At 42.4% G+C, this 14433-nt stretch overlaps 1 protein-coding gene across 2 annotated transcripts in view; it reads left to right on the top strand.

The window, feature by feature from the left end:
• Positions 1-14433, top strand: part of EEPD1 (endonuclease/exonuclease/phosphatase family domain containing 1) — a 72736-nt gene that overhangs the window by 56703 nt on the left and 1600 nt on the right. For both annotated transcript variants that reach the window (XM_067291258.1, XM_067291257.1), the window contains exons 4-6: positions 4315-4425; positions 8157-8291; positions 9525-9657. In XM_067291258.1, the coding sequence (XP_067147359.1) occupies positions 4315-4425; positions 8157-8291; positions 9525-9657 (379 nt within the window). The remainder of the gene's footprint in view (positions 1-4314; positions 4426-8156; positions 8292-9524; positions 9658-14433) is intronic.

Genomic DNA, 14433 nt, shown 5'->3' with positions numbered 1-14433 from the left:
CAGAGTTACTGCATTGGCAGATATTTAATTTAAGGCATAAATCAGTTGCTCTTGCTGGCAGTGCTTAATGTGTCCTGAGGAGAAAAAAAATGCATTAGGGAGTCTGCCATTCCCTTATGATTGCCAGGACGTGCCAGTCCAGCACACATTGTTTCCTGCTCCCAAATTAGTCCTAGCCTCCTTGCCTTCCCTTCTCCCATCCCTACTTAACTGTATGTTTCCCCCACTTTTTCCAGCTGCCCCTCTGTTATTTTCCAGTATTAGCCGTAACCTTATTCCCATCCCTATCTCCACTTCTGGAATAGCTGGGAGCGATAGTCATGGGCTTCTTGTGAGGGTGGAAAGAGAACAATACTTCCTTGGATCCTCTCTTCTTGGGAAGATGATGTGCTGCTGACGAGCGAGGGTAATAGGGTTTCTCCCAGGTCCTGCACTGGCCCTTGCGCATCAAAAGGTTGGCAACAGGCGGGTAGTGTCCTGAGGGATTCACCATTTAAGAGCACAGACTGCTTTTTACATAGGCTATTTCTTGAGTCTGTCTCCTGCTGCATTCCTGCACCCTAGAACCACTGCTTATCCGACAAAATCTAGCACTGAACTGAGAGAGAGACTGTGAAAGCATAGGTGTAATACAGGGAATCTTTGCAAATGAGCCCTTGTGCTGTTGCTGTTACGGTACATGTTTGAGTTTTGGCTCAGTACATGTAGGATTTAATAAAACACATCTTAGCAAAACCTAACTTGTAAAAGAAGCTGAACACTTCAATTCCTTTTTTTTTTTTTTAATTTAACTATATGATTTCAGGAAACTTGCAGTCTGAAACATTCTAGAGAAAAACAAAACTAGAATTTTTTTTTTCTTCCTTATGAGGACTTCAAAAAAAAAGGTCATTCTGATTGAGATTTTCATTTTGGTTTTTCTTTACCACTTGGAGAACTGCTCCTGAAATGGATTGACACACATCTAATGTAACTTTGCAAGGGAAGAAAATTGTTTTTCTTTCCCAGTGTAGGCCAGGAGCTTGTCTGTATATTTATACTGTACAAGGGAAAGTTTAATGTTGTTTGATATTGAGTTTTGTGGGCAGAACAATGTGATTTAAGAAATGCCCTTCTCACCTGAGCAAAAAATATGACCTAAACAAGTATGCTGTTGGACCTTGAAAATCTGCATGCCTGTAAGCACTGGAAAATGGGCACAAATTAAAGTCAGCTGCTTTAGGCCAAGTTCTCAGTTGCTGAGACTGTACTCAGCATGGATTGATGCCTTCTTCTGAACAAACTGTGTAATCTCACTTGTCAGCTCTTTGTTTGAGCAAAGTTAAATCAAGGCCTTAAAAAATCAATTTGGAGGAAACAAATATTCAACTAGTTGACTGCAGGTGCTCTTTTTAATAAAATGATGGTTTCTGTAGTATTTATTTGGCCCTGTCATGTACTTTGTGCTGGCTGGATTTTCTCGGCAGCTGCAGCCCAAAGTTAAGTTAACTCTTTTGTCAGTTTACAGTGGAACTTCTATCTTCAACCATTTTCTTTGCATGTTTGCTCATTTAAGTTATTTAAGTGTTAGAAAACTCATTCACCAAATTCCTGCTGTTGTAAAGTCAGCAGAATTACATTAGAAATGACAACTGTTATTACCATGATTTACTGGGTTTATTACGGTACCACCTCGCAATCAACTCAGAACGGAGCTCTGTTCTCAGGCACCACAGGCTCTGTGCATGCCTCCTTGTTGAATAGATCGGCACACCATAGCACTGCTTCCACTTAGATAACGGACTTGAACATGCACAGTATGTTTATACATGTTGAATAAGGAGCCCCAGCAAACCGCTGCATTTCAGAGAACTTTTTAAAAGATGTGTCAAATATTTTCGCTTTGAGTGAGGCACTAAAATGACTCAGCCTTCTGAGACAAAAAGGTTGTTGAGTTACTTACTTCTTGAAAGTAAGTGCTTACAGCTTTAGACTCCAGGATGCTGAACTTACAGACAAGGCAGTTATTAAAAGAGCAGGTTTTGGTTTTATTTAAAACAGAAGATAAAATAGGCATAACATAAGAATAGAGTACATAAGAATAACAGCCACTCAGAACTGCCATCCCATCCTTTTACTGATACCTGTGTAGGAAATGTCTCTATCCATGCAGTTATCACTGTAGCTCTTCAAACTGTGTTTGTCCAGAAGCACATCCCACCATGGAGAATCAGTGTGTAGGAAAGGTTATCAGGTGCCTTGAAAATCCTTCTTTGTGATGCTGCTGCCTATTTTGGAATGTCATTCTGGATACAAGATCTCGGCTGAAGATGGCCTTTCACTGTGAAAACCTCTCTTTCAATACAGTTTCAGATACAACAAAATGATTCACGGTGAAAGCCCCTGTTGTTCTTTCACAGTAATTACTTTTTAATAGCTTCTTGCCCCCTAAGCCACTGCTGCCGTGTGCGCACATTTCTTCTGTGCAGCCCATGCATGCTGCTTTGCTGCCCGGTCTCCCTGCCAGAGTCCAGGTGGAGTCTAGCCTCAGACACCTTGACTTGACGTTAACTTTACAAAGGGCTGCAGCTCCTTCTATTGAGCTCTATTTTGAAACTCCTGGCAAAAAGTATTAAATATCAACCAGAAGGGTTTTCCAGGGCACAGTCTCTTTTTTTTCAGTCTCAAGATCATATCCAGGTGGACTCAAATGCTTTCCAGGTTTTCCACAGTTCTAGCATCCCTAATCTGTTGGATGTTACTGTGCAGTCTCTGTGACTGTATGCTTAGAAATCTAAATGTGTCCCCAGGGCTGTGGCCATACAGCTGTGTCCAGGAAGACTAATGCCTCTGGAGAGTATCAGAAAGATCTGCTCTGTGTACAGCTGATTCATTTATGCACGAGAAGGCTTAAGCATCCAGAAAGCATCTATCTTACAGTGCATATACCACATAGTGCGTATGTTGTATGTATGGCTGCAAAATGCCAGGCAAAAATACGGCAGCTCAGCTGACATCCCATGGGTCTATTGACAGCATCTCCAAAAAGGCCGGAAACTTGGGACAAAATTTGCACAGCAGTCTATGGGGTTTGTCTCTGGAAAATATTTTATGGTTGTAGTTTATTACTTGTCCATTAAAATGTAGATGTTGAAACATACCCTGTAGTAATAAAGATCTCCTTCCTCTGATTTACAATCTCTTGCAGTACCCACAGTATGCTCTTGGGCATGTTAATTTGTTTGAGGTTTCTTAGCCTAAACTTTCTGCTTCTTTGCCTTCAAGGTGTTGACTCGTTATTTCTTTTGAAACTGCTTCTGAGTTACCAGAAGTGCTTGCAGAGAGCAGATGCTCTGTGACAGTCTCAGCCCTCAGCTCACTCCAGACCCAAAATGGGGTGAGAAGAAAGTTCTTCCTCTCCTGCCAGAGTCCTGGGGTGTCCTTGGCACAAAGTCAGGGGAGTCTGAACCCAAAGAAACGTTTTGTCAGCTGGGCACCAGCCGCTGAGCTGGGTCTACTCCCTTCCTCCTGTTTTGTCCCTGCGGCTGAGGGACAGGGTCGGTACTGGAGTCAAGCCAGTGCTGTTGCACAGGGATTTCCTGCCCTCTGGGAAGATTCAGCTGCCTGGCTGTGAAATCTCTCTGCCTCTGCTGTAGGAGCAGGATGGTGCAGGAGGCGGTGGAAGAGTGCATAATATAATGGCCTAAGGATTATTGTGCAGTTATGTCTTTGGAGACAGCACAGAAGAACCCCCTTTCCAGTCAAATAAGTAGTTAGTGAGTTTTACTGATGATGCTATTTGTGGCTTCCAAAGGCTCTAGCTGATTATAATTATGCTGAAGGGACTGGTGTGTTGTGGGGGAGGGGGGGAAGTCTGAAGAACAAATGTATATATTTTTAAAACAAGTTCTACTTGTAGCATCTGCACTGAGCTATTTTAATGTAATTTCCAAATAATGTCAAGTCAGGGGTCAGCCCGCATGGAATCTGGCCCAGACCTCCTCCTGTACAAACTTTCTCAGAGGGCAGAGTTTTTGCATTCCTCATATGCGCTAAGGACATACTTTTGTTCTTTCTGTATTAACAACCTTCCTTTTACGAGGGCCAGCTTAGGCTGTTGCTGTGTTAAAAACTGAAGCTCAAATTTTGCAGCTAACTGCTGCAGTTTCCTTGACCTCAGTGACAGAAACTGCCTCACATTTGAAGGTGGCTTTTGTTTAATAATTCAGTAGAGTATAGCCAGTGTTCCTTGGTATGCCTTATCAGTGCCTCTCTGCATGCTTATTGCTGTCTTTTTTAAATCTGCAAAGCTGATCTTTTTTTTTTTGTCTCCAGTTTTGTATGGAGCTGAACCAGCCGACGTTGCCAAACATCCGCAAGTGGAAGGGCCCTAGAGGATGTTGGAAGGGTGTTGTTTCCGAAAAACCCTCAGGCCAGCTACATAAGGTACATTAATTCCTAAGTTTGAACTTTGCTTCACTTTTTTTTTTTCTCTCTCTAACCAAGGACATATTTTTATTTTGTTTAAGGCAAAGCATTTTGCAAATCTTTTTTGGTGAGGTTTGTAACTCTTCTCTTTTAAGCTGACTTTTCATATGGTTTTAAGTTTGTCTGTGCTATTGATTTTTTCAAAGAATCATCTTCCATAGTCTGTAGCATAAAGGAGGAAGGTGTCTGTGTGTTTGGGGGGTGTGTGGTGGATAAAAACAGTGCAGAAGTGTACAGAAAAGGCTACACATTAGGACAAGGAAATAGGCCTTCATTTTGCTTCTGACACGCTGAAGTACTTCTGATTTTTTTTCTGCTAGTCAGCTGTGCCTGTTTTGTACTACAGCATTAGCTGGCATTTGGAACTGCTTCCATTTTCTTAGTTTGCAAATGAAGATGCCACAGAGGGGCTGTTCAGCACACTGGCCTCATCTGGAAAAGGAGCTTATCTTGTGCATTCCCTAAAGTGCTCTGCCCATATATTTAAAATATGCTGTAGGCTCTATTTAAAATCAGCACTGTGCTGCAGTATGCCTTCCCCTGCAGCATCTTGTGTCGTGGGGATATATATTTATACTGCAGTGAGGTACTGGCCTGTAAGGTAGTGGTGGTTGCATCTGCTACCGTTGACAATATCCAAGGTGTAGCAACACTGGACCAGACTCTGCTAACTGTGCCCAAAGGTGATCTCACCCAAGGGTAATCTGTCCTTTTTCCTTTAAGAACCCCAATGAGACCTTGGAGCAAGGTCCTCCTCAGACTCAAGCCTCTCGTTATTGAACAAGATAATTCTCATAATGCAGTTGCAACACTCAGTGTTGCTGTGTGATGGAAACGAGAACCGGGACCTGTAATTAAATGAATGGTGTTTAGTAGTGCATAAGGCTGTCTTCATCTATTCTGAATTTTGTCATTATTAAATGAGTGGCTGTGGTTGTATCCCATAGAGAAGCTCATAACAGTGCTTAGAATCTGTGTCTTCTTATCTGGCTTTTCCAAGTCAAGTTGCATCACATTGTGACATTTTTTGGATCCTGGTGTTTTGCAAGTTGCAGCTACTTTTGCTGCTTTCCTGCATAAAACCCAAGAATGGGAACTAACAGGAGAAAAAAAAAGAGAAAAACAACACATGAGCACCACAAGAGGTGGACTCTAGCAACCCTTAAAAAGACACTAAGGGTCTGAATGCACCCAAGGTTTTAAAGAATTCAGGGCAACACTTTCTGTTTCAATGCAGAGGGCTAATCCCTTTCAGGATGTTTGTATTCCCTGGCTGAAAGTCTTCCTTTGGGATCTCTTGTTATGCCAGATCATTAGAACACTGAATTTAAAAAATTGTGCAAATTTGTCAAAGTTGTTCCCCCTTGCCATTTCTTTATTCCAAGAATTATTCATAATTCTCTGTATTTTTTCAGAGGTCCTATCTTAAATCCAAAATCTTTAGTCCATTCTTTCTCGAGCCATATTTCCAAAGATAACAGTGGATGTTTTGACTGTGAACTGAATGATTAAAGATCATTGTCTACTTTGTTTTGCTGGTAGGGATGTGAGGAGGGATGATTCCCTAAATTACAGGAGAAGTCTATGGTGAAACTAAAAATAGAAATGTTATCTACTAACTTTTTCTTTTACATGCTTTAACAGAAGGGAAATCTGGCTATGCTACAGAACCCTTAACTAAGCCAAAAAGTCTATTCTCCCCCTTAATTTAGTGAATAGGTTTGTCAGATTTGAAATTCTGTACACAAATACAATACAATAAAGTAATGCAGTGTTACTCTGAATATATAGCATCTTTGGCCCAAACTGATGCCAGGATACTCTACAGTGCTAAATAATGCAAAATAGTGGATGGTATATCAGGCTTATGCTTCCATACATCCTTATCATTTGGCAGAGGTACCCTCCTTTGCATTTGGTTTCCTTGCTCCCTCCCTGCCATCCCTTCTACCAAATATTGATTTTTGGCAACTAGGTTAATGTGAAATCTGGAGCCCAGGAATAGAGGGTGAATGGTCGACAGCTATTTTATTCTTCCACATTTTTGTAGCCTGCTCAGTTTTTAAACATTAGACTTCTGACTGGTGGAATAATCTTGTCGGTATTTTAAAGGTGAGTTATCTAAAGGAGCTACTAAAGAATTTTAGCCAACCTTAATGTTTTTTTTCAAGGCTCATAGGAAGATGGCAGAGCAGATATTGCTAGTTTATTGCAGCTGTAATGGAAAACTTTTCCTTGAGATGGATTTAATTATGATTCACTAAGAGAAACAAGTTTAAATGATACTAGGGAAAATGGTGTCTGGGTGATGAGAGAAAAAGAGGCTGATAGGCTTTGAATTAGTTACTGCTGTAGCTGTGGTAGATAGATAGTTTTCTGAAAATGCCAATTCCACATTCCAAAGTAGTCAAAAAGGCATCTAGGATGACAGAAACTGAAAAGAAAGGGGTAGAGAACTGAATATGAAATGTTCTAGCCAGAAAAAAGACAGAGAAAATTGACAGGGCTGAGAAGTCTGGACCAGTTTTCATGCTGAGACACTGAGTGAGCCTAGATATTTTTAGCGTGCACATGAGAGAAATTTGTAAGATTGTGTGTGGCATGGAGAGAATGAACAGGAAACAACTGTTTGCTGTTTCTCATAGCACAAGATCTAGCCACCCAGTGAAATTATGAGCCATCAACTCTCAAAGAAACCAAAGGAAGTACCTGCAGCACATAATTGAATTGTGCAATTAATTGCCAAGTGGATTCAAACAAAGATGAGAAAAATTCATGGAGAGCATGTCCATCAGCAGCTCTTGCACATGGTGGTTTGGGTGCTCTCACCCATAGGAAGTCTAACCAGCAGAGTGCCAGTCCTTGGAACAGCCAGTCAGGACAAAGATCAAGCTCTATATACCCTTATTTCTCTTGTGCTCTTTCCTTAAAAATCTGCTGCTGGCCACTGGCAGAGACAAGATGCTGGGAACATGAACTCCCACACAGGGTTAGGCAGAAAAATCCTTGTTTTCTTATGGGTAATAAACTACCTTATTATTGACCACACCAGCAAGAGTCGGATTCCTTGTCTGGAAAAGCAGGAAATGAGGGCCATATCAGCACAAAGCACGCACATAAAAGGCTGCATCTTTTATCTTTCACCACTGCAGCAGCCCTGAATATGTTCTACCTATATACATTAAAACAGCTTATTAAATTGTTGACTGGACCGAGCAGTGCTAAAATTACCTGGCTGTCTGATAGCCAGCATACAAATGCAAGCGGCTGTGAGCAGCAAAGCAATATGTATTTCAGGTCAGTACGCTCAGCTGTCAGTGAAGTCAATGGGACGGCCTGTGGAGTGATCTTCCCACATCTAGTGGCAAGTGAGTTTTGGCCCAGGAGTGAAGTAAATAAGCTTTTCCACCTGTTCTCTTTACCTCCTACTCATAGTCTAGGAGTCTGCTGTTTTTCCCTTACATTTCCACGCAGCAGGTGAGACTTCCTGCCCTCTGCAGATGCCAAGGCAGGACATAAACCTGTATCAGCTTTTACTACCACTACATATTTTGTGAGTGATGTACACCACCGCCAATACCAACAGTGGTACTGAGTTGACTAAATATTTGGATGGAAGTTGCATCCAGGGCAGAATGCTTTGGTTTTACCTTCTTTTTATTAGTAGTTTTTCTCTTTTTTAATTCCAGGGGGTTGAATATTCTGGCTTCCTCTGGGATGCAACAGCTGGCATTGAACTGAAAGATGCTTCTTCTCAGGAGAATGTACAAACTAACGGCAATGGGAAGCACTCGTATCCTCACCCATATCTTGCACATTTCAAGGTAACTGCAATTGTGCCAGCTGACCCTTGTAAAGTTTAGCTTTTATTAAAGTATTTTGGATAAGAAGCTTGAAAGAGACACAATCTTCTAACAGATAAAATTTGCATGAGGCTAATACATGTCATCAGTTTAGCATTCTCGTGTCTTGTATAGCAAGGTGCTTAGTGGGTCTTAATAGGTGAGGCAAATCACCTGAATAAATCCTTTCCCCTGCTCCTTTGGGAGACAGCCCTGCTGCAAGGCAGTGTTTGGGCATGTGAGAGGCAGTGGATTTTTGGCAGTGTCTTCAGTCACTGAGAGAGTGATAGAAGTCACCCATCACCTTGTTCTGCCTTCACAAAATTAACTGAGCGAGAAAGGAGTGAGCATCCAATAGAAGACAGCCACAGATCTGTGACTCCTGCCCGTATCAAAAATCGTGAGTGAGAGGGGTAAGTGCAGGCAGGATGGACATACACAAGAGGTGCAGCACTCCTGAGAGACTCAGGCTGATCTCTCTTATATTGCTGGGATACTGCAGAGTTTCCATCCTAAAGCTGTTTCGCTGGGCCAAACCCATCTAAGAACATTACACATTTTGGAAAGAGGCACTCTCCATGCTATTCTTGGGCATATGCTTGTATGAACATACAGCCCCTGCTCCACACAGGCTCTGATGGAGGGGTCCAATCTGGGGAATTTGTCATCTCTCATAATGCTTTGAGAGAAGTTTCTAATAAGTATAACAGGTCAAAATTAGGAGTAAGTATTACTTGTGCCAAATGATGAAGTGAGTCCCAAAAGGTAAGCACAAGATTGCAGGGAGCTGGCAGCTTGTTTCAAGGTACATTAAGTTTCTTGGTTATTCTCTGTGACAAGTCAGGGCTGATCACAAGAGAGTAGTCCATGTAATGACCATGACATTATTTGTAGCTTATTAACAACTGGTGTTGCATAAACTGATTTTCAAGAGCAGTCAGCTTCTTTCGGCAGCTGCTGCAGAAGGAAACTGTTTGCTTATGAAAATCAGTTTTCCCCAGAACTGAAAATGTAGCAGGATATTGCTGCAAAATGTGCTCCTTGTGTTCTTAGAAAAAGAAAAGAAGAACAGAAAATGACACACACACAGAGCAAAGTGAGTTCTAGAAACCAGGATTGACTAGTGAAAGTACATGAAATTGGTACATGCTTTTGCTTTTGTGACCTTTCTTGTCCTGTCTTTATCACATTGATTTCCCCTCCTGCCTCCCCCAGGTTGGAATGAATGATCTAACGTTGGTTAACCTTCATCTGGCCTTGTCACCCTCAGCAGGAGAGAATTCAGGGAAGAACCACGACAGCCACAAACTAGCAACCTTTGCACAGACTCTGCAGGAGACTCTGAAAGGTATGGCATTGTTTTCATGCCAGCCCTCATGCACGCACTGGTCATCTTATCTAATCAAAAGGAATTTAGAAAGAAAACCTGTCTCCATGCAGGTTCACAGATATCCTCATCAGTTTCACACTGTCTTGACCAGTATTTATACTTGAATGCTCCATAGCATTGCAAATTTGTTTTTCCTCTGCTCATTATATTATAGTCTATCCTAATTAACACAATTAGCACAGGGGACACTACTGGCTTTCACACTATTTTCTCAATAGTCTTGAAATCCCTCATAATTTTATGCTAGTATAAGACCCAACTTCAGCAAAAAGAAAATATGGATGCTAAGGTTAAGCCTGTCTTTAAGTGCTTTGTGGAAATGAGACCTACTGGAGATCAGAACAAAGCTTATTGGCTTTTTTTCAAAAGAAATAGGTTCTATATGTTTGCTTTTGGATATTTGGAAGTACTTTGGAAAACCCATTGCAAATCAGGAGATGCATGCTAATGAAACAAGAGACCGGAAACTAAATCTTGCTGTTACATGGGTGCAATATGCAGAATAATTCTGTTGATTTCAGATTAGTTGCTCTGGTTTTGTGCCAGGATGAATAACGTTCAGTTTCCCATGGAGCAAAACAGCACGTTTCATGTTCAGAGTGGTGTTGGCGATCTTTTTATAGGAATAGAAAAATCTAGCCCTTTGTTTGCTCCTTAACAAAGGCACAAAAGGGTTACAAGATTACACGCATGGTGATTTTCAACTTGGCCTAGTTTTGCAAGGTTAGTCACTTGGAAGCATCAATACCCATCTTCTGTAACACAAGTGGTGTCTGCAGTTTTTATGCTTGTTCTTTTGTTTTTCCTTTTGAGCTGCAAGAAGTCAGTCAGAGCTGTTTTTAAGCGCTACTGATTTAAATATTTGTCCACATACCTTGAAATTGAAAATGTTGAAGGTAAACAAAAGGATCATTTGCTTAATCCCAGAAGGCTGAATTGAGACACACATAAATGTGTAGCTCTTCCGAAGTCAACAGAGTTACATTTCCGCTGGATCTAAATTTAGATCGACAACATCAGGGCTTCTTTTTGTTTCATGTTTTTCCTTTCATATGGTGCGCACATTACTGAAGTGTGCTTGCTCTTGGCTCAGTCTATCACATAGGAAGGGATTCAAATTTCTCCAAGCTTGTAGGATGCAGGCCTCGTTTCAGAAACAAATGATAGTACGCATATTACTTTGAAGTACTGGATTACCCTGCCAAAATCAATCTGATGCATAAAATTAGTGCAGTCCTTCAATTTCTTCCAAATAAGTCCATAAGATATGGGTAATTAAGACTGATTTTGCTGTGGATACTCTGGTAGGTTTATGAGTTTCTGATCCCATTTTGCTAAGACACCTACTTCATTATCTTTCATTTTTGTGATGAGGCACCTGAGCATCTGAGGAAATTCAGGCATCAGGCAATGCCTCCTTCTCCCACAGCAGTAGTGTCCATGTATTGCTCCCATCAGACCAGTGGGTCCTGGTTTCCTTGTTCCCCTTTGTTTCTCTTCAGCAGTACAGAGAGGCTCAGTGGCTGTTTGCTGCTAATAACTAACCCTTGGTAGCAACATCGCTGCCTTCTTTTCATCACCCCACCTGCCCGGCTTCAGTGTGATGACCATGTGTGCTCTAGTCTGGATGTGCCAGTCATTGCTATGATCCGTGGACCAGGTTGTTGGCTTAGTAATTTTCTCCCATCCAGCTTGGCCACATTCTGTAGATTTCCCATGCATCGGAGACAAGGCTTAGAAGACCTTTGAGAGGCAGTAGGGAGCTTCTTACCAGCCTTTCTACTGCCCCATCCTCCTCATGATCTGGTCATCACTCTCTTCAGGAAGGATTTGGTGGTTAAGGGTCTATTTAATTTATCAGGGGACTGCTTCAGGGCATAGGGAAGTCAGAGGAGTCTCCTACTGAGGTCTCTTTGGACTGCCAGGAAGAAAAGGAGGGTTTCACAATTCCCTGCGGGAAAGTGCAGTTCAACACTGCAGACTGCCTGCAGGCAATTACCTTTGTCTCAGCGCACTGAAAGTCACTCCGCAGATCGCATTGGCACAGTCTGGATCAGATGAACAGACTATAGCCCCAGTGGAAGTGTTCAGCCACTGTGGCAAAAGGGACTGAGCGAAGGCAGTGCTTTTCTTTGCTGACAGAGCCAGGCACAGAAACTGTTAAAAGTAGCTGGTACTTTGTGAATTTGAAGATGAATTTAAAAACAGAACTGACTTTTTCCTCACCGAAGGAGTTCTCTGTTGCCATACACATGGTCACTTTGAGCTCGATGGGTCTCATTGTGATAGCCTGGGAGCACCCCGGGCGGGAAGGGGACACATGCGCCTGTCTGCTGAAGGCTGTACTCTACCTCGTCCCCCCAGACAGAGCCCCTAGGGCTGTCTGGGCCAATGTAATCTGCCTGTGAGAGAGACCTTTGCTACAAAAACTGGGTTGGTGAGGCAACGCTTGCAGGTTATTGATCCCTTTTTTGGGAGGAAAAGCAGCACCAGCTTCTGTCAAATTAGGAGTCTTTTGGTCAGGCCAAGTCCTGAGGGGGAGTAGTAGTTCTGCCAGGCTCAAACCTGACTTTCTGCAAGAGAGGAAAGTCGTGACAGAATACCGCGAGCATTATCTCAATTGTCACATGCCCAGGAGGATGCAGGCAGGCCTGTTTGCATTGCTTCTGCTGCTTAATGTCCGTCGAGGGCCTTGGGAAGTGGGCGAGACATGAAACTGCAGGGACTCTGCGTGTGTTGTGGTATTGCTGTTGCAGGAACTGGCTGAGATAGGAGCACGGCTGGGAGCTGGCTGCTTGAAGGTGAACCGGGATAACAGGAAATGCAGTTGGTGGTTATATAGACAATTGCTGGTCTTGTCTGCTCTTTCTGCTTAGCGCAGGTGGGCTGCCCTGTCTTTTTTAGAGTGATTTGCAGTTCTGTGAAACCCCACAAGCTTCTGCAAGAGGAGACCAGAAGCGATCCTTTCCCTCAGTGATGTGCTGGCTGAATGAGGTTTGGCTTCTTTGATGTTTACTGTGCCCCAGTGTATTCCATCTCTGTGACCTTTATGTTGAATTATGATTTTATACTCAGTTATTCTGCAGGTGGAAGTTTAAAATAGTGAAGCATATAGTGACTCACTTCCTGTGTGTGCACCAGACTGACTTCTTACCTGCTTCTGAGAACACATCTAGGTTTAGGTTGCTTTAGCCTCTGCTTTTTTCTAAACAGTTCAGAACTGAACAGTCAGCTAAAATTTTCACTTGTGATTTTAATTTTTAATAGATTTTTCAGGTAAGGGAAAGAGGCTTGAAGATTTGCTGAAAGAAGTGTGAATATTTGTGCAGGATTGCAATACTGCGATTATTGCCTCTCTGTCATTTCTGACCCCCTTAAGGATGTGCTCCAAAGCTGTCTAAAGTAGCCTTCCCTACTTACATGGCTGAGCTGAAAGCATGGAAGAAAGCAAATGCTGCCGGAGTGGTTCTGTCCCTGCCCATTAAGCACCCATTAGTCCTGAAGGACTGAGACAGAGTGGTTGTGTTTCAGCACCCTTTTATGGTTTCTCTGTGATGCTGCACTGCAGCCTCATGACACCCAGATGTAATATGATCAGATTCATTTTCCTGTTCTTGTCAAGCAAGACATCTTGTTTTTTTGTGCGGAGACATGCAAAACTGTTTTTTTGTGGGGAGACATGCAAAAATAAGGCCTTATTGCTCACAGCAAGCATGCTGCTTGGTATTGTGCAGGAAGGGAATGCCTGCCTGGCTAAGATTTAGCTGCAAAGGCAGAAGCCTACATTTCAGAGGCCCTATTTAAACATCTTCTTATAGACCTTTAAGATACTACTTGTATACTGGAGTTGAAATCATGATAGTAAACCAGTTCCTTCCAGAGTGATTCTGCCCTTCCCCATAGACAGACACTGATTTTTCTCTCGATTCTGATGGACCTGAAAATAGCTTGGGTTTGTGTTTCGGGTTTTTTTTGTTTGTTTTTTAAGGTGGAAGGGCCACTGCCATTAACACTTTATAGAATAACATTTAAACATCATGTAATTTCCAGTATGATTTGTGGCTTGCAAAGGGTAGAGAAACCACAGTTTCATCACTTTTAATCTCCCTTCTGCATCATAGCAAGCATCAGGATTCTGTTGTGAAGCATTCATTTTTGTAAGTCTGCAAGCTGCTGGTAAGCTGCTGGTCCTGTGCCCTCCCACCCTTTCCCAGTCCTTGTTTCAAGCACTGCAGAGAAGAGTGGAACAGGTTTTGCTGTTTAACTTGTGCTCCCTCTCCTGGCTAGCTGCTTCTACAGCAACAGCACAAAACAAGTAGGTTTATGCAGGAGCCAGAAAGCAAAGGGCTTACAGAGTTTAATAGTCCCCTTCTCAGATGTCAGCTTTGTAATAATTTTTGGTGCGTTTGTATCTCCTTTTAGCAGCTTCCTCCTTTTCCAGTACCAAGCTGTAATGCAGCGATTTCTTTGGTCAGCTGTCAGGAGTCTGCATATCACAAATTTTTGGCCCGAGTTTGAGATGGGCACCAGGGCATGCACATTCCCCTCTTACCTTAGTGCACAGCCAGGATGCCTCCATCTACAGCTGTGCAACTATGGAGAACACACCTTGTGCATACAAAATTAGTTTGCTTTCTCACATCATTACGCTTATAAATATAATCTAATCAGAATTGAAGTACTATTTATCTGCATGCGGATGGGGTTTTTGGATGAGCATTTCAAGTAATCCCC

This window comes from Apteryx mantelli, chromosome 2 (assembly GCF_036417845.1).
Source record: "Apteryx mantelli isolate bAptMan1 chromosome 2, bAptMan1.hap1, whole genome shotgun sequence".
Lineage (NCBI taxonomy): Eukaryota > Metazoa > Chordata > Aves > Apterygiformes > Apterygidae > Apteryx > Apteryx mantelli.
This window is presented reverse-complemented; position numbering and strand designations above follow the sequence as displayed.